Here is a 20,650-nt window from a genome sequence, read left to right on the forward strand (position 1 = left end):
TTACTTCAGAAACTACTGAGCCCCACAGGGCGACACTAACTAAAACACTGAGGGCATGATTAACAGAAATGTCTCAAGGTCCTTTCTTTGAGGGAATATCCCCAGCCACTAGCAATCTTCTTTAGAAATCCCTTAAAGAATAATTAAATAAATAAGCAAAATCCAATTAAGGGATTTCCACAATCCCCTAAGTAACTTCTAAACACACTCAAGGATCACTAGAAAACACTTTAAGACACCTGGAGCACATCAGTGATACACTATCAGAAATCAGAACCACTTACTTATAACTATGGGAAGCTCATGAGGGCTTTGGTCTACCTTGGCATTATTCATGGTGTCCATACACAGATCTTAGAGTCTCTTAGGTATTGTAAACCACATTACCTGGATTTTATTAAATACCTTTGTGACCCCAAACCATATCTCTGGAAACTAAAGAGAAAACCTCTCAGCTGCTAACAATAAAACCCCACTAACAACCGAAGAGCCCCCAAACTAAAGTATTTACTGCGGCCCATTAATAACCTCTAAAATTCAAAATTTATATCACCTTTCGTTTCTTGTGCCTTACCACAGGACTCAATCTTGGTTCCCCTTTTATAAGCAGACATTACGTCACCGAAGAACATGATGTATGTTTCTGTCGATATGTTTCAGTTTAATTGACTGCCTCAGCCAGCAAAAGTAAACTACATGAGAGTGAATTTCTTACCTGATGCCACAACCTCTGTGATGTACTGTTGAAGGTCATGGCCTTGCTGGATGACCTCATAAATCATGTTGTTCATAGCCAGCCTTCGTTCCATGTGCCTACAATTCAATCACCAATCTATGAATCAAAGCCTGCGTCAAGAGTTATCATTGTGTCGAGTGAGGGAGATGACATCATCTTGGCCCGCTTACCTGTGAATGCGCTGCTGTGCTAATGTTAGTGCCTCGGGGGTCGCCTCCACTAGACGTGACTGACCCAGTGCTAACTTATCCTGGGCCAGCTTGTCCTGGTTTGCATCTGCTAGCCTTGTTGATGCTATTTTCTCGGTGGAGAAGTCCTGGGACTGTTTCTGAAGGTCTTGTTTCCAGGCGTCCATTTCCCCAGTAACCTGGAAAACACAATCATGAAGTTCACCTTTCCAACCTCATGCAAGGAGGGAAAATTTGTATGGAAAAGTAGAATGTAAATGAACCTCCAGCGTGCACTGCTGCAGTATGCGCAGCTGTAAATAAACATCGAGTCGGATCTTCCTCTGATGGAAAAGTTCCTCCAACTGAACGTGAGACTCCTCCAGCTGTTGCAGCACTGACTCCACATGGGCCACCGAGCTGCCCTGGGGCCTGAAACAAACCCACCCACTCGTTATAGGAATATGTAAACATTCAAAAAGCTACAAATAAAAATGTCCTGACCTGAAAATGAATATATTCTTGCAGGATATACAAATCGAAAAACAAATGCACCTACACACATTAGTCAAATCTTACACAAAGGCACCCACCAACACCCAGTGCAGGCCTCTGAGTTTGCATGAACACTGAAACAAATACACCGGCTGTAAAACGCCATAAAGAACAAACTAGTAGTTTATGTAGTTTAAGTCTATGTAAACCTGAAAACAAACACAACCATGATTATAATAGAAATCAGCATCACACAGGCCTCTTAACTGCCCTGTCTAGTGAAAACAAATGCCAACACAACAATTGAATCCACAAATTAGTAAACAAACACAAGAGTGTAAGGGTCATATATAGATCATTATATACTCTTCAGAGACCAGGAAACAAGAATTTAACACTTTGTTCTTGTTTATTAGTTCTGTGTGTAGTAATAAGCATTTTCATCCATACGTTTTTTATCCACTCATGCAGGACTGGCTAGTTAGGACAACAATTTAAGCAGAGACTCAAAGACCTCCATCTACCCAGCTACCTCCTCCAGCACCTGGGTCTGCCCCAGGGTCTGCTCCTAATTGGACATGCACCTTAAAGGCATCCAGGAGATGTCCTAATGAAATACCAGAACCATTTCAACTGGTTCTTTTAGTAAAAAGGAGTAGTGAGTCTCTTCTGAGCTCCTCTCTAATTACCTCAACCTATTTCAAAGGGAGAGCCCAGACACACTCATTCTCATCTCATTATTTCGATCACTGCCCACCGCTGGTGGTCACAGGTGAGCGTAGGAATGCAGATCAAAAGGTAAATCAACAGCTTTACCTTTATGGTCAACTTTGTTTTTACCACAGAGACCAGTTCATTTTCAATTCATTAATTTCTTAATTTCTCCCAAACACAGAATTTGTCTTGCAATAAACTCTACACAAACTTAACATAATCTACCTCCGTTGTTTTCAGACTTTTTGTTTTCAATGCACACCAAGAGGCAAGAGAAATTTCAAAGCTAAGATGTACTTATATCCATAAACAACTGATCCATATGATCAATTCTTCTGATTTTACTGTTTAATCAAAACAGTCTTGGGCATGATACATGTTTTGTAGTGAACTCTACAAGCGCATGAAGTGCATACACATCCTTATCACACAGTTTCAGATAAAGCAACAAACAAGCAGTCTTACTGCCTCAGGTTTTGATACAGTGAACTTTAGAAGTGGGTAAAGTTTCTCTTTGAAGAATGTTTGGTTTCCAGTTGCCTCTTAGGCTCACTCAGCACCATGTCGGCATTTGTTAACACCTCCCAGCAAATAATCCACTTTGGGTGAAGGCTGTTTTTGTGATTTTAAGCAAAATATTGTGTTTTACCTCATCAGAAAATAGTTCTTCTCACTATCAATTGGCGCCTTTGATATACTAATACAGTCTTCATTTTCATGCATCACTTCTTGTACAGATACGGTAATCACTTTGTTTGATACAAAATCCTAAAATGCACATAAACGTTCTTTACAATACAGAAAACAAATGTACCCACACATTCCATATAATCCAGAAAATAAAAGCACCTGCATAATCCACATACAAGAGAAAACAAACGAGCCCATACATTTCACAAAACCCCAAAACCAAACACACACACATTCTGCATAACCCGAAAAACACAAGATTTGGTTCACAAAGTTCCAAGGTGCATATGGACTTTCTAAATAATCAAGTAAAACAAACAAAGCCACACAGACCAGACCAGACAGGTTCACAGAGCTGTTTAGATGGAGAAAACATCTAGATCTTCAATAATGACATGCACTAGTAAGCAGTGCAGCACTGTGGCTTAAAACAAACACACCCACTGTGTATGTGTGTGTGTACCTCAGTTGCAGGATGAGGTCTTCTCCCTCCCGGATGACACTCATCGCAGCTTCCTGTAGGTCAGGGTTAGAGCTCGGGTTAGTGTGAGGGTTAGAGGTGATCAGGGGTCAGGTGCGGGTGTTAGGTTGTTATGACGGGGTTAGACTTAAGGTCAGAGGTCACAGCTGGGCTGTTACCTGTGTGTTGGCCTGCTGCTGCTGCTGCTGGCTTATGAGAGTCTGAAGAGCCTCCACAGTGTCTGGACATACAAGGACATCTGAGGAGAGCTGTTTCTGGAGTCCATCCATCCACGCTGAGAGCTGGAGGAGAAGAAGAGAGGAAGACCAGCTACTGTTAATAATATTACCTCTGACGAGTGGTTACAAAGTGTGTGTCAGTGTGTATTACCTCCTTTGTATGCGTGTAGAAAGACACAGCGAGATCCAGCAGCAACTTCCTCTGTTCAACACGCTGGATAAAGGCCTGTGATATGTAAACAGTGTAAACCACACATTCACAGCATATAAACTACAACACAGCCCCGCCTTCTCCCCTCCCTTCAACAGACACACCTGCATGCGGAGCTCCAGGTCTCGGGCCGCCTGGTAAATCTCCTCCTCTTCACACTCTCCAGACTGAGCCAGCTGGTCTGCTGCCTCCAGAAGCTTCTCTGCGTTGGTGTATGTGTTCTAACAAACAGGAAGAAATTAGCAAGCTGCAGCTGCACCTGCACCTCATGGACTTAAAGATCAACTATATGTGGGTCTTGAGCCTACGGTACCTGTGCGACCTGCTGGAAGTCGTCGTGGCGTTTCTGCAGGGCTCGTGCTCGGTGCAGAGATTTCCCCACACCAGTGTGTTTGTTCAGGAAAACCTCACCATGCTGCTCCACCCAGTCCAACACCTGAGAGACAGACATGTGGAGGTTAACCTGAATCTCAGATCCTTTTTCTCCTGAGCTCAGAACTTTTGAATGGTACACAAATATCTAAGATTTTAGATAATTTAGAAAACAAACAAACCCAAACATTTAATATAATGTGTGGCTATAAGAATTTTAGTTTGGACATTGAAGTGGATTCTTCAGAATCTGGCTCTGAATATAAATCCATATTTCAAACTGGATCAGCATCTACATTTTTGGTCATACCTGTTTAACATCCTGCTGAAACACACACAGCTGCAGGCGCTGATGGAGGCGGAGCTTGCGGTGTTGCCATGCCCTCTCCACTTCATGGTGACCCTGCAAACAACGACAATCTGTATCACTCCACGTATCTTGCTGCCTGCACATTGGATGTGGAGGATGTGAGACAGGTCACGGAGGGACATACCTGCATCACTTGGTGGAGAACTCCCATGATGCTGTGTGTGGCGGCAGTGAAGTCAGGTTTGGGCACTGATTCGTCAGAATCTGATGCTGGGCAGCGCTGGAGGACATCCAGTAATGCTTTACCACTCTCGCTGACCTGAAGAAGGACAGGTGTTGATACACAAAGAGACAGACAGCTGTCTAGCACACACAGGATTTGAGACCACAAACAGGCATGTACCTCTGTGTAGTTTGCAGAGATCTCTTTATTGAGCTCCTGGTGTTTTTTTACAGCAGCTTCCAGCTCTGCTGTCGCCGATGGCAGTGACCCTTCAGAGCACACTTGAACCCAGCCCTCCACCCGATGCAGGAACTAAACAGACAGAGACAGACAAGTAGGTTTTTTGACATGAGAACATCACCTGACTGTTGCAGTGTCATATAAGAGGAGACAAGTATGGTAATATAAATCAATACAGGTCACCTGTTCTGCCCCCTGGTGGAAGCCGGTTGCCATGGCGAGCGTGTTGCTGCGCTCCTCCAGTGCCGTGGTCAGGGACTTCCAGTCCTCCTGTAATTTTGACGAAACCATGGCGATCCGTTCTGCACCATAATGACCAGCCTCTGCGAGCCTTGCCGCCACAGTGACAACGCTGTCCACGTTCACGCTGCCATTCTGCACAAACACAAACATGTCGGTTCAGCTCATTAAAATCACTCTATACAAAAACACACACACAGACACATGTGCACTCGCTGACTGACCATGCAGTTGGCGGTGAAGTGCTGGTGTTGTGTCTGGAGGTCGACAGCGTGCTGGTGGTTCTGACCGACCTCCACCAGGCTTTGCATGAACAGTTCTTTACTGTGAGCGATCCACTCGGACATCTAAGACAGAGGGAGACAGAAAGGTTAGCACCCAGCTATCTGACACATCTATCCAGGATGCTAAGGTTGATGTGAATAAAACAAAAGATAAAGAAGTGTTAATGTAAGGAACATCAACCTGAATGTGAGAGACTGAAAACTTAAATTTGATGGACACAAAACATAATACAAAGAAATGCAGAGCATCATAAAAGATGGCAAACTTGGTGCAAAAGTTATTGCATTTAATTTAAGCACCATGAAACTCATTACAAACTTAATGTAAAGGATGCCAAACAATGTGTGAAAAAGCGAGGTTAGGCAATGCAAAAGTAGCTCAAAAAACCATTTCCAGTGTTACCATCCAGAGGCTCAACAGACATTAACTCTGCGAGAAGGATCGTTATAAAATCTTTATTCATTTCTGTTCTTCACTCTAAGGGCTGACAGCTTCCCCTGTCTGCAACACATGTCACCTAATTTGCAACATGTCAACTGTGATTTGCAGCTTTGTTCTCATGAAAACAAACATGATGTTTGTTGACACATGGGAGAACCCCCCAGAACTTAAGTCAGTCTTTTGAGAAATGTGACAGCACCTACATTAACAGAGCAAACAAATATTTTTTTTTCATTCTGCTTCCAACCAGTTAGGTTTCATACTTGCTTATCACGGCATAAACCTCACCTTGGTGGCGTCCTGCTCAAAGAGGTGTAGCTGGAGCGCCTGGTCCAGGTGCAGCTTCTTGTCACTCCAGGTCTGCAGGAGGTGGGTGCGAGCCGCCTGCAGTCGGTCCAGCAGGGACGAAACCTTTGGAGCCACGCTCTGGAAGTCCGCCCCACCTGACAGCCAGCTGCCGTGGCTGCCACCCCCCCCACCACCTTCATTAGAGGTGTCACCGTGTGAAGGGCCAAGGCGCATACGTTGGAGTAAACACCGGCCTTCTCGGTCAAGGGCATCAACTGGTGCGGTGGCAATAGTATTACGGAGACGACCATGTTCCTCAAGAAGTCTAAAGAGAGAAACATGGAGGGAGACTTGGCTAATGACCCTTAAAAGAGCTAATTTGCCAAGAAGGTTTGCAGTTTTAAAGGAAGCGTTCTGGATCCACACCAAAATCTAACGGGTGCTTTCTTTGCCTGTGCGCCAACTCGGAAGTTTCATGAAATCTGACTGGAATTGTGTGTAATTTTGCAGGTAAGTGGTTAAGATTATATGGTAAACACAAGAGAAAAAACACTCACTTGCGGGCCTCATCAACATCCTGCGGCTCTGGTATGCGGTTCAGTCCGACCTCTAGCTGTTCCAGCTGGGCCAGCAGCTGTGTGGCGGCCCCTGAGAACTCCTCCAGGCCCAGGCGTAGCTCAGTCCACTCTACATGGTCATACTCCAATGAGCCGCCGAGGTCAGAGGTCAACTGGGAGGGGTCGACAAGCCGGGACAGACCCTCCACGGACACCAGGCTTGTCTGGAGACAGAAACAGGTTACTGCATACTGCAGGGGAATGTCAAGAACTGAGTAGTTGTACTATAGTACACACAGGTTGTAAGTAGTAGCAGTAACTTCTGTAACATGAGCACTTCATTTAGGTGTAGTTTTAGTATGTGATAAAGGGGTAATTTTAGAAGAACATCCAACATTAGTGGTTTTTCACTTGGGCACAGTAGTCTCAATGGAGCAGTACTCTTCTTAGCAGTAGTAATACTTCATTTAAAAGTCAGTGCACTCAGTTTAACAGTACTGCCTGTAGAAGTGCTTCAGGTGGCATCAGCAGGAGAATTGACACTTAAGCTAATGACAGCTGATCTTCACTGTGCAGTAACGTACCTCGAAGCTGAGCTTGGCACTGCCCAGGTTGGTCTTGTGTTTCTGCCAGAAGGTGTCAGGTTTGATGAGCAGCGCTGTGTGGATGTTGGAGGAAAATGACTCCTGCAGCGTTCGCAGTACTGGCTTCACACTGTCCCACTTACTGCCGCGCATGTCCACCACCACGGTGAAGCCACGAGCACGCACATCCTCACTGACAGAAAGACACACAGATGCAAAAGCTGGTTATACGATCCAGATACTATTTTTTTCATCAGGTCTGTACAATTTCCTCCACCAGCATAAATTCTACAAAGATTTGACCCACGTTAGTTAGTATTAGTAGCTCCTCCAAGTCTTGACTGGTTAAAGTTAAAGATAGCTTAAGTCAAAAATGCTAAATACTATTTGAGGATATGACTTGATAACTGGAATTTCCTGAACAGGAATTTACACTGTTAGTTTTTGGCATTTTACTGGATCTTTTCCTGATAGTGCATTAAAATAAAAAAAAAATTAAAAAAATACAAAAGGTTTACACAGTGCTTCAACAAACAATCAAAAAACAAAATACTCAAACAAAAAGAAAAGGAGAATAAACAAATGCCAGTGACGACTGAGGGAACATATGTAATAAACAGCACATCTGAAAGATGATAACCAGACAAAGGACATAAATGACAATATCATTTTCAATGACAAAAACCAACTCTATAAAAGTTTTAAGCAAATTAAAGTTGTTCACTGTTTCTGTGAGGTCACTCCAAGGTGGAGGGGTCCTGCAAAAGCACAATTTTAAAAGGACCCACCTGAGGCTATCAGGCCACATGCTGGCTCATTTAGTCTCAGCGTTTCTGCTATAAGGCTCGGGGCTAGACATGCTTTAAAAGTGATGAGGAAAATCTTGAAATCAAATCTATAACATATGGGAAGACAAAAGAGAGAAGCCAGGATCCGGGTGACGTGATGCCATCTGCTAATACATGCCAAGCTGCTGCATTTCGAACTAGAGAGGACAGAACTGCCATGGTCAAGCCTGTAACACTATAAAGGCTTGGATGTGTTTTTCCAGGTGTGAATTTGAAAGCATTAGTTTAATTCTGAAGACAGGTCTTAATTCGACAACCGTGGGTCGGGTCAAACTGAGCTCGTAAATTTCTGATATTTGTAAACAGGGTTTCAAAGAAACTTTCATTTGAGTACTAAAGTTTGTAGGATTAAACAATAAGACTGAACTATCTGATTTTCAATTATTCAGCTAAAGAAAACTTTGTATCATCCAACAGTTTTAAACTACAGCCAGGCTTTTTGGAAAGTTCACCTGTGTGTCGTCTACATAGCAATGAAACTTAGCTGAATAGAAGCTTATAAATACAAAATAAAATAGCACCTAAAATGGAACCTTGTGTTACTCCACAGTAATTGTAACCTGTAGATGAGCTTTAGTTGACTATGTTGACATTAAAGGGTTTTTCTATAAGACTGAAAGCAGCCAACACTTGCTTAAGCCCCTAAGAGCATTTTGTCCCCAAAACAGTGAAGGCAGTGAGTCATTACACAAATCAATGTTTTTATGATTCATAATGGTAACATTAACAATCCCAATTCACAAAACTGTGTCTATTCATAACATTTTGACAAAGTATATATACTACGTAGCCCAGGCTAACTAATATTTAGGTAAGCTCTGCAAAACAGCTTTACCTGGGTATCGTGGACAGGTAAGTGACCAGCCGACTGAGGTCCTCCTGTTTTATTCGATCATGATTGGTCCTCGCAGGGAAGGTCAGGATTGGTCCACCTCGTTTGTCCCGTCCACCTGGAAAACACATAGAGCAGTTACTCAAACTGAGTTACATGAAGACCAAGCTGGGATAAAAACTGCAGCAGTATTAGTGTTTTTCTATTTTCTTTGCTTGTTTGTTTTTACCCGATACGAAGGCCACTTTCTCTCTGAGTACCGTCAGGACATCGACTGCCCGGACACACTCGGCTTTACCAGAACCTGAAAGACAGATAGAGGAAATCTTAAGCTGCTGGCTTTAGTCTAGTCCAGCTAGATATCTACCACCATAGGAACGCCAAATCAAAGGTGAAACACAAACACAAACACTCTTCAGGGCCCCTTTATCAACCGCCTACTTTTTTTCTGATTGGCCAACATGTCTATTGTTCAAATATTTGTAATCACATTATTTTCAGCCGCTTTCTTCACTTCACCACCAACTTTCTATCAGTTGGGCATTGTGAAACTGGCATGAATACTTTGTCACCCACACTACCGACCACACTGGGATGCCGTCATGTAAAAATATTGCTAACAGTGGTCAAAAACTCCACACTGACTTATCGTTCCAGCTCAAGATATTTGAGTGGGACCAGTGTGGTGAAAAACACCCACAGGCTGATGCTATTATCACTCATCAATTTTTCAGTTCATGTCAAGTTTAAAAAGTTAAGAAATAAAGGACAAGCAAACATCAAACTACTTCCTCTCATCTACCAAAATCAGGCTTCAGAGCGAGGAGCTGACAGACATTTCAATTAAAAAGCTCCTGCAGCTCAGGGAGCATGTCTTTGTGTACTTGTATGCCTATATTTGTGAGGACTGTGCTGAATTTAAGACCCTGTGAGGACATTATGTCTGAAAAACCCCACAAAGGCCTGTTTTCAGGGGTTGAGATGTGCTTTTAACATTTGATCAGGTTTAGGTTTGTCATGGTTTAGGAGCCTGAAAACACATTTTGTCACTGGCAGTCCCCACAAAGCTAGGAGTACAAACATAAGTGTGTGTTGCAGACGGCCTCCCATGTGCGTCAGATCATCCTCCACAGCGGGGAGAAAGCTAATCCAACACACACACACACAATGAAGGCATTAAACGTCTCACATTAGCAGCTCAACGAGCAGCAATAACCCTCAGAGAGAAAACCTAAAAACAGGAAGGAGAAGAGAAACACTTCTCCAACTTAAGCTCCCTCCTTGCAGCATCCCATTTCTCCTTCTCCAACCGTGTCTGTCAGACTGACCCAGACTGACTTATTAACTAATCAGCTTCAGACCCCTGATAATCCATCAAGGGTTTTAGTCAGGCCACACCCATGTGTGATAATAATCCAAATAACCTACACATAAATTCACTGTGATAAGAATATTTACTTCAAACAGAAGGTAGAAAAGCCCCAAAAGACTATGGGAATGACTGAAAACTAAATGGAATTTAAACCATAGGCTGTTACAAAAATAAACCATCCAAATTAAGTGAAATATGGAGTTCATTTTCAATATTTTCTGCAAAAAAATCAACCAACAACAATAACAGAAGTCCAGTCAAACTGTGTTCTACCTTCAGATGACTAATGAGCTGCACTGTTTTGCATCCGGTCCCCATGTGGAAAAATACCCTGATTTGGTCAATGAATCTGTAAGCAGGCCTCTTCGTTTTTGCTTTCACCAACAGCTATTTTTACCAAAGAAAGGACAAACATCAACAGCACTGTGCCTCCTTTCTCTTCCTTTGTGGTTAGACACTCCCTAATCTTCACCTAACGATGCGGGGTACCTATAGTATATCTGCTGATTTCCATGTTTGCATCCATAAACCCTACATGGCCTGTGTAGGTTTTTGGTCATCCAGGTCATGGAAGTCTTATGCTCTTGAGTTGACAGCAACTAGACATATTTTTTGATTCTTGATTCTCATTCAGAGGGCTTCTTCAGTTCTAAAGGCTCACGGCGAGTCCTGGGTATTTAAGCTCTAGTGGGATTAGAAAAGTCCCTAATGACTTATATACTTTGCTTCACAACTTTGCTCATATATTTATTAAACAACTAAGCTAAAGACAGGGGGGATGAACGGTTATTAGGACCACCTCCAAGGTCACAACTCCACTAAAGGTTATATACCTGGGATTCCTCACCAGCTGTTAGAACTGAAAAAAACAAAAACAAAAAACAAAACACTTGGATGAGAAATGAAATATCTTGATGAATCTAAAAACGAGTTACAGTTTCCTTCAATTCAAGTACTTAAAGTCTTGCTTTATCATTAAACAATCCCTTTAAGGCTCTTTTTATATGTGAATAACCATGAAGAAAAACATCTTGGAAAATATAAAAATTTCCCAGTGCTTAGACCCTGCAGGAGTAATTTGTAGACTTGCAGTGAATTACTGAAGACTTTACTAACTGTCTTTTGGAAATGGGAAGATGCATGTTTAATGACAAGTGGATTTAGAATAACTGTTTCTCTTGGTGATTAAACTCAGCCTTGCTGCTTTCACATGACTGCTGAGCTACACTGTTTTAATCCTTTTCCCATGTGGCAAAATACCCAGACTTCTTCTGTTCCATAAGTCGAGTCTTATAATAGAAAGTCAAAAGAACTTGATTGTTTTTTCCATATTTGAAAGAATGCTAGGTTCTGCTTGGGTCTGAGTAACTGTAAATTTTATCATCAGATGCTGAGTGTGAGGGTCCATGTGGACGCCCACATGCCTGCCAGTTTTTGTGACTGTACAAACTCATCTGCAGAGACTTTGAATTACTATGCACCAACTATGCTTGTGCCCCAGGCGGCAGACTTCAAGTGGACTTCAAAAGAAATATAACAGGAGTGACTACTCAACTGTGGCATCTCCAGCTGTCTGTGTTCTCGACAGAGTATAATAAGGGTTAGCTTCTCACCTATGGTCAGGAGCCCTTGGTGCCACATTGTACCTCTGCAGTGTAACTGTTCAACGTGCAAGGTTACCGAAGCAAACTAGAATAGTCAACACAAACCATCATCTTTACTTACATCTCTACAAGAAAATGGTCTGCACTTCATGATCCGGCAAAAACTGAAGAACCTAAACAAGCAACATGCTAAAACAAAGCTGCCTGGTGTCCAGGCTAACAATCAGTCTTTCAAGTAGGTGTTTGCTCTCGTCTGAGACTCAGAATGGATTGGACCGGACATCAAAAGCTATAATGCGCTATAAAGACAACTTTCCACTGTTATTTGGTCAAAGTAGCCAAAGGTCTTTGCTCAAGAAAGAAACTTGAGATTGAGATCAGGGGTATAGTTGCAGCTCAGTAAAAGCAAGCGGTGGTGAGCCATCTTCACTAAATCAATCAATAGTATTAATATTTTAAGGAAACCCCACCTATTGAATAATAAAATAAGATATAAAAGTCCATTTAAACATTAATTGACTATATCCACTGTATCCTACAGAGGGCAGTGGTGGGCTTGAGACTATTTCAGCTGATGTTGGGTACAAAAGACATCAGCCTTCAATAGAGCTGCAGCAATTATGCTTGGTTAATGATTACTGGAACCATCTAATGGACAGAAAATCAATCAGCATCTAGTTTAACATTCTGATAAGTAGTTTTTCAAAGATTTCATAGTTTGTGCTTCCCACACAGGAGAACTGGCCACTGTTCCCCAGCTGACATGATAGCAAATTACTTTTGAGCGTTAAACTCAGAAAGCAGATATTTGTTGATGTGATTTTGAGCTCTGTGAGAATCTCTGTATGGTTAATCAATCAGTCGATTAGTAAATTAATCTACACTGAAAATTATGGTTAGTTGCAGTGGTGGGCTTCAAGCTGTGGATCAAATACATTTGGGAATCAGTGTCCAATGTTTAAATTAAAATGCAAAATCATTCAATCTGAATTTAGTTGCATCCCATTAAAGGAACCTAAAATCCAGTTCCTGCTCTGATTTCTTTAGCCTGAGATGAGCTTTCCAATGTGCTGTAACTGATGGTTTTTATTTCTGTGATAAATCATCAATAAAAACACTGAGAGCAGGCAGTTCTTTATTACTGCTGATAACCGAGTTAAACTCCACACTCCACACTGCCACACTTGCTCTTCACTTGCTGCTGTTTGTCGTGTGAATTAGCCAAATTTGAAAAAAAGAAGATGAATGTGTTGGAGTGGGTGGACCTGGTGTTAATATAAGGCAGCTCTGAGAGCAGAAGCTAACAGCCTGCAGACGCTAATGAGTCGCTGGTGGGTGTTTGAGGTCTGTTCGAGTGTAAATACAACTGAACCCGGCACGTTCCGCCACATCTGATTGATCCTCGATCGGTTGTCAATCAAGGTGACACCATCAAGATTTGGAGGAGGGATTTCCACTCTGATAAAGCTGTCTGACACCAATAAAACACTCACTCTCTGAGTCAGTCACAGGCTGAAAATAGCGGCTGTGCAGAGCACATGAAAAGCCTTCAGAGGAACTTGCTGTCAGTCTGTCAGGACTCATCACACTGATTACACAACAAAAACTAATGAATATATTTCCCCGCAGTGTCCTCTGAATCTCTAAAATGTCAGCCTCGTGGATTTGAAGACATCACAGTCCGAGGCTAGAAATACAACATTACAAGTCTTTTTCTGAGTGACCTTGGTGCCATTTCTCTGCTTGTAAAAACAGCCTCGAGGCATCCAGTTTTTATGTTGCCCAAAATGAACTACACTGACATATAGCCCGATCTGAGTAAGAGCTACAAACCCTGTTGCCCACAGCCGTTTCATCGTGAATGCAGATTCATTCACAGAAAAATCACACAAACTACTTTACAGTTTACCCATCAGCTGCTCCACAATAAAAGTCTGTCAGATACTTCACAATAAAAGTCTGTCAGTTGCTTCACAATAGAAATATCTCAAATACTTCACAATAAAAGTCCATCAGCTTCTTCACAATAAAAGTCTGTAAGATGCTTTACAATAAATATCTGTCAGCTGTTTCACAATCAAAATAAATCAAGTACTTTAAAGTAAGTCTTTCCGCTGCTTCACAATAGAAATCTGCCAAATACTTCACAATAAAAGTCTGTCAGCTTCTTCACAATAAAAATCTGTCAAATACTTCACAATAAAAGTCTGTCAGCTGTTTCACAATCAAAATCATTCAAATACTTTAAAGTAAGTCTTTCCGCTGCTTCACAATAAAAATCTGTCAAAGACTTCACAATAAAAGTCTGTCAGCTTCTTCACAATAGAAATCTGTCAAATACTTCACAATAAAAGTCTGTCAGCTGTTTCACAATCAAAATCATTCAAATACTTTAAAGTAAGTCTTTCCGCTGCTTCACAATAAAAATCTGTCAAAGACTTTACAATAAAGGTCTGTCAGCTGTTTCACAATAAAAGTCTGTAAGATGCTTTACAATAAAAATGTGTCAAATACTTCACAATAAAAGTCTGTCAGCTGCTCTCCAATGAAATGCCATCAAATACTTCACATTAAAAGTCTGTATACTGCTTCATGCTCCTCTGTGATATAATGAAATTCTTTTAGCCTCAGTGTTTCTACTTTCCATTAGTTGCATTGTGTAACTTGCTGTTACTGACAGTGCTGTCAGTGGTTTGCTAAAATATCTTCTTTCATAATGTTCACAGCAGCTGACTACTGTACATTTAAACCTACACTTGTTCTACTCAAACACCATTTAGCTGATTTCTTGTTACTGTAAGCTATTTGACATCTGCTAGTTATTATTATTAGTTATCTGTCTTACAGCTATAACCTTCCTGGAACACGACACAGCCCCACGTTGGTTGCTTGCCAGTTAAAATGTGATAATGTGTGACTGAACACAGCGTAAAAGCATAAAATCAACTGATAAAGAGCTCTGAGATCATTAAAGATCATCTGGATTGTTTGTATGTAACTGAAAGCAGAGACGCTGTAATTCATAATGACGCTGATGAGATGCAGTTTTCCTTCATGGTCAATTGCCTGATAACAATCTAGCAGAAAAGATAAGTACATCACATCCATTTAGCAGCGCTTTTGTCCAAAACATGAAGAGGCTGCTGGGACTGAGCAACCAACCCTGTGAACGATGGCCAACCTGCTCTAAACCACTGAGCTACAGCTGTGGCAAATATTTAAATTACCACAGGGAGCTTGCCAAACAGACACCACAGGTCCCTTTGGGGACCCGTGGGGCTGTGTCCCACTTTTCCCTGCTGGTAATCCAGCTTTTCCTATATCCATATGTTAGGTTTGTAGTCACTTTAACCCATGGCTGGGTTATTTTATTTTATTTTATTTTAATCTATCCAACACTTTATTTTTAGGTTTTTAATATGCAATGAAGAAATCAGAAGAAATTTCTAATTCTGCTTTCTGTCAGAAATGTTTCCTTTAACCCTCAAAATTCAGGTCCGTTTGCCTGCTGAGCACTTGTCCTGAACCATATCTGACTAGTGCTGCTCTTTACATCTTCACATAGATTTTCTTGCTACTATCAGCAAAACATTAGCAAGGTTGTCAAGCCATATCCTTGTAAAGCCTCCTCAGTGTTCCTTATATTCTGTACATCCCAGCATATTTAACTGGAACAACACAGCCTTTAATGCCTTTCGACATTTGTGTGGTTCTAAAAACACGGTCTGGTTTGTCTCATGGATGGTCTGCTTGGTTAATGCATGCCTCTGTGCAACAGCCACTTTTCGCAGTTTTGTTTTATTTTCTTCTGGATTCTAGTTTTATTGGTTGTGTTAATTATCATTAGTTTAGCTGCCATTAGAAATTATTATATGTTTTATTCCTTTGAGGCACTGATTTCAGGAATTCTACTTCTTCCTAGATTCCTTGCTGGCCTAATTTTGCTCTTTTGAAGAGATTTCGTGAAGAAATAAGTTTCACTCTTGTAGCTGAACAATATTTGGCTCTTACTATGCTATGTTTGGTTCACCAAGATGAATCCCAACCACTACTGAAGGGCAGCAGTGAAATTTGTGAAGCTAATAAGGCCGTTTGGTCCACTAGCCTTAGGCTTTATTATGCTTATTCATAGTCATAGCATACCACAGTTTGTGAACTGTAGACTAAGGTCACATTTCACTGTATTAAATAATCTTCGGATTGGTTTTTCAGCTATCTTTTCAATCATTCGGTAAGTAAACATTTAGAAAATATTTTTTTCAAATTCACTGTGATGTCCATGAATGTCCTGTTTTCTCAGACCAACAGTCTGAGATTCAATAAAGGAAAGCTGCAAGAATATCCGAGAAGCTTTTATTAAATTATTATTTTTTAAGTGTCATTATGCAGCTCCTAATTACCTCTGCCAAGGTCATGAAAAGAGTTGTATGTTCAAATATGAGAAGCTGATTAACTGATCATCAAAAAAGCTTCTGATTACTTTCATTATTCAGTACACATTCTGTAATTACCTCCGCCAAGGTTAAGTCCTCTGAAGGATTAAACAAAATCTACAGCACCAGCTCACAGATAAGTTTGTGGAGACGTAAAGCGTGCTAAATTTTGGCATATAAGCCTCACTCAGACAGCCATATGTAGCCCTTATCCACTAGTACCTACTCAGAAAAACAGAGACCAGTCGATAAACACAGAGTTTATTCCATCACTGGTGGGCAAGTGGTTGTTGGTTTATGGTACCTCTCAAAGAGGTATACGGTGCTACACTAAAAACACAGATTGTGATTGATTTGGTCGCTAATAGATTGAGATGGCGGCCTACAATTTGCATGGAAAACACTGACTTGTCTGCAAAATTTCACCATTTACTCTCTGAGTGCTTTTAAAACTGTACAAAGTGCAGCACAAATCGTATCTCTTCAAAGTAAAAGCCTTATTGTCGCAACCAACATGTTTCAAAAACATTCTCAATCTCAGTCAAACTTTTCACAGCTTCAGTGCTACTTGGCAAGTAGTTGGCAAGTGTTTGCAAACAAGATGGTGTTCAATGACAAACAATGGGCAACTGCAGTAATCTTAGAGCACCTAAAACAATAACAAAAAGGTTTTTCATGCACCACCGTATACACCACCTCTTTGCAACCAACCAACTGCCAGCAACCACCAACTAGTTCTCTAATGACCAGTGTTTATCGGGTCTTTAGCCGATCTATAGAATTAAAGCTGGAGGTGTGTTTAGACAAGTAACTTCTGAATCATTTATCCATTTTTGTCATGGGGTATGCTGAATTCCTTAGATCAAGGTGAGTTCAAAGAAAAAGTTCAAACTTTTCCTGAGGCCACAATTTTTTTTCCAGCTGGGACTAAATTTGGCACAGATGATCTTCAGACCGATCCTGACAGAAGTTATCAGATGGATTTGGGATATCAAAAGCACCAATCAATCACAGACAATCAAAGGGTCATATCACAGCAAGATATTAAACTATCCTAACCAGCTTTAACTGGTGGACCATTTTTAGGAAGCACAACCAATTCACCAATTATACCCACCAAAACCCTAAAAGATAACACTAGAGAACTTAATGACTGGTTTCGCTATAAATGAATCTGTTAAATGAATCTGGTTTTATTTCATTATTTAGCCCATAAAACAACAAGAAACCAAACCAGTCTGTAAGTGAAAGAGAAAAGCAGTAAATCTTTCAAAATGACTATAAGTCTTCCAGTCTTCATTTGCCTTAATATCACTTTTATTATATTAAGAAAAATTAAGACTAATATGTGCTGTATTAAACCCATCCACCTACTATACATGGTTCAGATGGACACACTGCTGTAGTGCAGATTTGCGGTACTTGTACTTCAAGTATTTCCTTTTCATGTTAACTTGTCCCTCCACTGCGGCTTTATTTAGATCAAGCACATTTTCATCCTCTGTAGTACGAGGATTCGCTGCTTCTCCTTTTTCCCTTTTTGCTTTTTTTCAGCCACCTCACACAGACGAAGAGGAAATCATCAGCGGATTGATCAGCGGGGGAAATAATTAGCTGCAGTCCTGATCATTAAAATAAATAAGAAACAATCACACGTTCATCTCAGAAAAGCTTCAGGAAAGACAGAAAATCCATTACATTTGCTAAGTGATGGATAATTTTTTTGTGTCATTTTTAATTAAACATTTTCTGGCAGCAGCTTCTTAAATGTGGATGTTGTACATTCTCCAATTTCTGTGATATTATGTCAAATATGTTTTTTTTGTTTTTAACAGCTTATCCAGCTTAAGGAGATGGAAGTTGGAGAGGTGAAAGCTGACCCAACAGTCATAATAACTGCTATGACTGCTGGGTGATAACAGCCTCTGTTTTTCTGTATGTTCAGAGAATAAAATAGCTGATTAGTCCCAGATTCCCAGATGGGCTTGTAGTAGTTACTGCTGGTTGGAGCCTCTCAAATATGTCCTTCGAGGTTTTATGTCTGCAGGTTTATATAAACATTTACAGCCTGATTGCACAGCAGCCAAAAGCACAAACACGGTCCAGATGTCCTCTTCAGGGACTCCAGTTAGCTGCTTTGCTGAGCTGGGCTGCCTGGGTCGCCATCCACCTGTCAGTCAAAGAGGCCACACACCTCACAATGCAAACTTTAAGCCTCTACAGCAGCTGCGAATATGAGTATTTCTGTTGTACAGGTAGATATTTTAACATGGGAGTCTATGAGGACTGAGTCACTGCTGGAGCCTGCCTCCAGTGGACGTTTGGGGAACTGCAGTTTTTGGTGCTCTATCTGCATTTGCCTGGAAAGACGATTGTTTGATGATTGTTTGAGCAAACTTTGTAAAAAAAAAAAAAAAAGAAAAAAGAAAAAAGAGAGAGAGAGCAAAACGGGCTGGAGGAGCAGCTTGCCTCCAACATATAGACCTCAGTGCGTTCATGGGGTCGGTTGGGGGGGGGGGTGGAGGTTTCGGGGGCTCCTGCACAGCTCCTGCTGCCTCCACCTCTAGATACAGTGTTTCAGTGTTATAAAATACACACACACTACATTACATCACACACATGTTCAATAGGCAAGGAGGCCTTCCCATAATCCTCCTTGGTGGGACCCCCTACACACACACACATCTGAGCGGCAGGACAGAGAGATGCTGACACACACACACACATTCATGGTATGTAGCATATAGGACACACACACACACACACACACACTGAGTCAATGGGCGGATGTGGAGGCATCATGGCGACAGCAGCTCTCACTCACACACACACTCACACACACACACCCTACCTGCCGTCGCCAGGCCGTCCGGGCCCGCTTCTCCTCCTCCATCCACCGGATTCATCCTCCCTCCTCCTCCTCGCGCTGCTCCGCCGCCCTCCTCCTCCTCCTCGCGCTCTCTCCTCCGTTATGTACCGTCGCTCGCTCCGCTCCTCGCGCCTCCTCCCTGCCTACCCGTCCATCCCTGCTGCTTTACATCAGATCGGGTCGGTGCAGGCTCGGTCGGATGTGTTCCCCTCCTCCCGGTACCGATCACTGCTGCATCCTCCCCGGCTCAGCCTCGACTGTCCTCCTCCTCCTCCTCTTCCTCCTCCTCTTGCTGCTGCTGTTCTTACGTTACCGTGATCCCGCGCGGCATCGCATCACATCACGTCACCGTTACTGCCTCCGTTACCGTTACTGCCCCCGGTATCCCCCCTCAGTCTCTGTCTCTCTCTCTCTCCTCCTGTCGGTCCAGGCGGACGGACGCTCTGTGTCGGTGTGTGTCTCAGCACGCAGGCGCACCGGAGAGATGGAGGGGGGCGCTATGCACGAGGGTTGCAGCATCTGCTGCACCGCTTCCCCCCCCCCCCCGTTACTATAACGTTACTGCTGCCGTCGGTACTACGAGCGCGCCTCCCGTTAACGTGACGGAGGCTGACGCCATCAGCTTACTCAGCCTCCTCTTTATTAGATTATATTAAATTATATTAATTACAATATATTTATTATATTATACTCTTATTTAACTTTTTTAAAAAAAAAAAAAAAACTCTATTATATTTAGACTATTTCATATCATTTTTAACATTATTTAAAATATATAATTATTTTATGTCTGTGAAGGTTCTCAGTCATCCAGGTCATCGTAGTCAAAGGAGTTTGCGAAGAAAAGCGTCTGGACTTCTTTAAGTTGCTTGAAGACGTTTCACCTCTCATCCGAGAAGCTTCTTCAGTTCTAAGGTCAAATGGCCGAGAGTCCCACATTTAAACCCAGTGGGAGTATCCCCCCAAAGAGGGACAAAAGACCCCCTGGTGATCCTCTAATCACATGCGCCAAGGTGTGAAATAATTATATTTCATAATAATTATAAAATAATTATTTTATCACAGATTTTTAATTTGTAATTATATTAAATTGTTTATTTTCACTTTATAATATGTTGTATTACATTAATTGTTTTTTCTTGTTTATATTTTCTACATACTTTTTATTATTTCAGATTATTTTAGATTTAGGTTAAAATTTTTATATCATAATTAAAAAGTTATATTGTTTTATGTGTATTACTTTTTAAATTACGTTGTTTACATTAAATTAATCGTATAACTTTTATCGCATTTTTCAATTATATTAGAATTTAATTTTAAAACATATATTATATGCTAATATAATTTTATTATTGTAGGCATATTTTATATTTTCTAGATTTTTCTAGATTATGTATTATTCGCATATTATAGACGTTTTCCATCATATACTTTCTT

The 20,650-nt window shown here is 41.4% G+C and overlaps 1 protein-coding gene across 1 annotated transcript in view; it reads right to left on the minus strand.

The window, feature by feature from the left end:
* The window catches only part of LOC100706698 (kalirin), a 57,823-nt gene extending 38,091 nt beyond the window's left edge, over window positions 1-19,732 (minus strand). The window contains 19 exon segments of the mRNA XM_013265907.3: window positions 716-813; window positions 907-1,103; window positions 1,188-1,335; window positions 3,266-3,318; window positions 3,442-3,564; window positions 3,653-3,727; window positions 3,817-3,933; window positions 4,026-4,148; window positions 4,395-4,487; window positions 4,579-4,713; window positions 4,798-4,929; window positions 5,041-5,232; window positions 5,322-5,444; window positions 6,112-6,436; window positions 6,669-6,892; window positions 7,253-7,445; window positions 8,936-9,050; window positions 9,162-9,236; window positions 19,193-19,732. Of these exon segments, the coding sequence (XP_013121361.2) occupies window positions 716-813; window positions 907-1,103; window positions 1,188-1,335; window positions 3,266-3,318; window positions 3,442-3,564; window positions 3,653-3,727; window positions 3,817-3,933; window positions 4,026-4,148; window positions 4,395-4,487; window positions 4,579-4,713; window positions 4,798-4,929; window positions 5,041-5,232; window positions 5,322-5,444; window positions 6,112-6,436; window positions 6,669-6,892; window positions 7,253-7,445; window positions 8,936-9,050; window positions 9,162-9,236; window positions 19,193-19,247 (2,596 nt within the window). The 5' untranslated portion in view covers window positions 19,248-19,732.
* Between the last annotated feature and the right edge of the window lie 918 nt (window positions 19,733-20,650).

This window comes from Oreochromis niloticus, linkage group LG23 (assembly GCF_001858045.2).
Source record: "Oreochromis niloticus isolate F11D_XX linkage group LG23, O_niloticus_UMD_NMBU, whole genome shotgun sequence".
Taxonomy (NCBI): Eukaryota; Metazoa; Chordata; class Actinopteri; order Cichliformes; family Cichlidae; genus Oreochromis; species Oreochromis niloticus.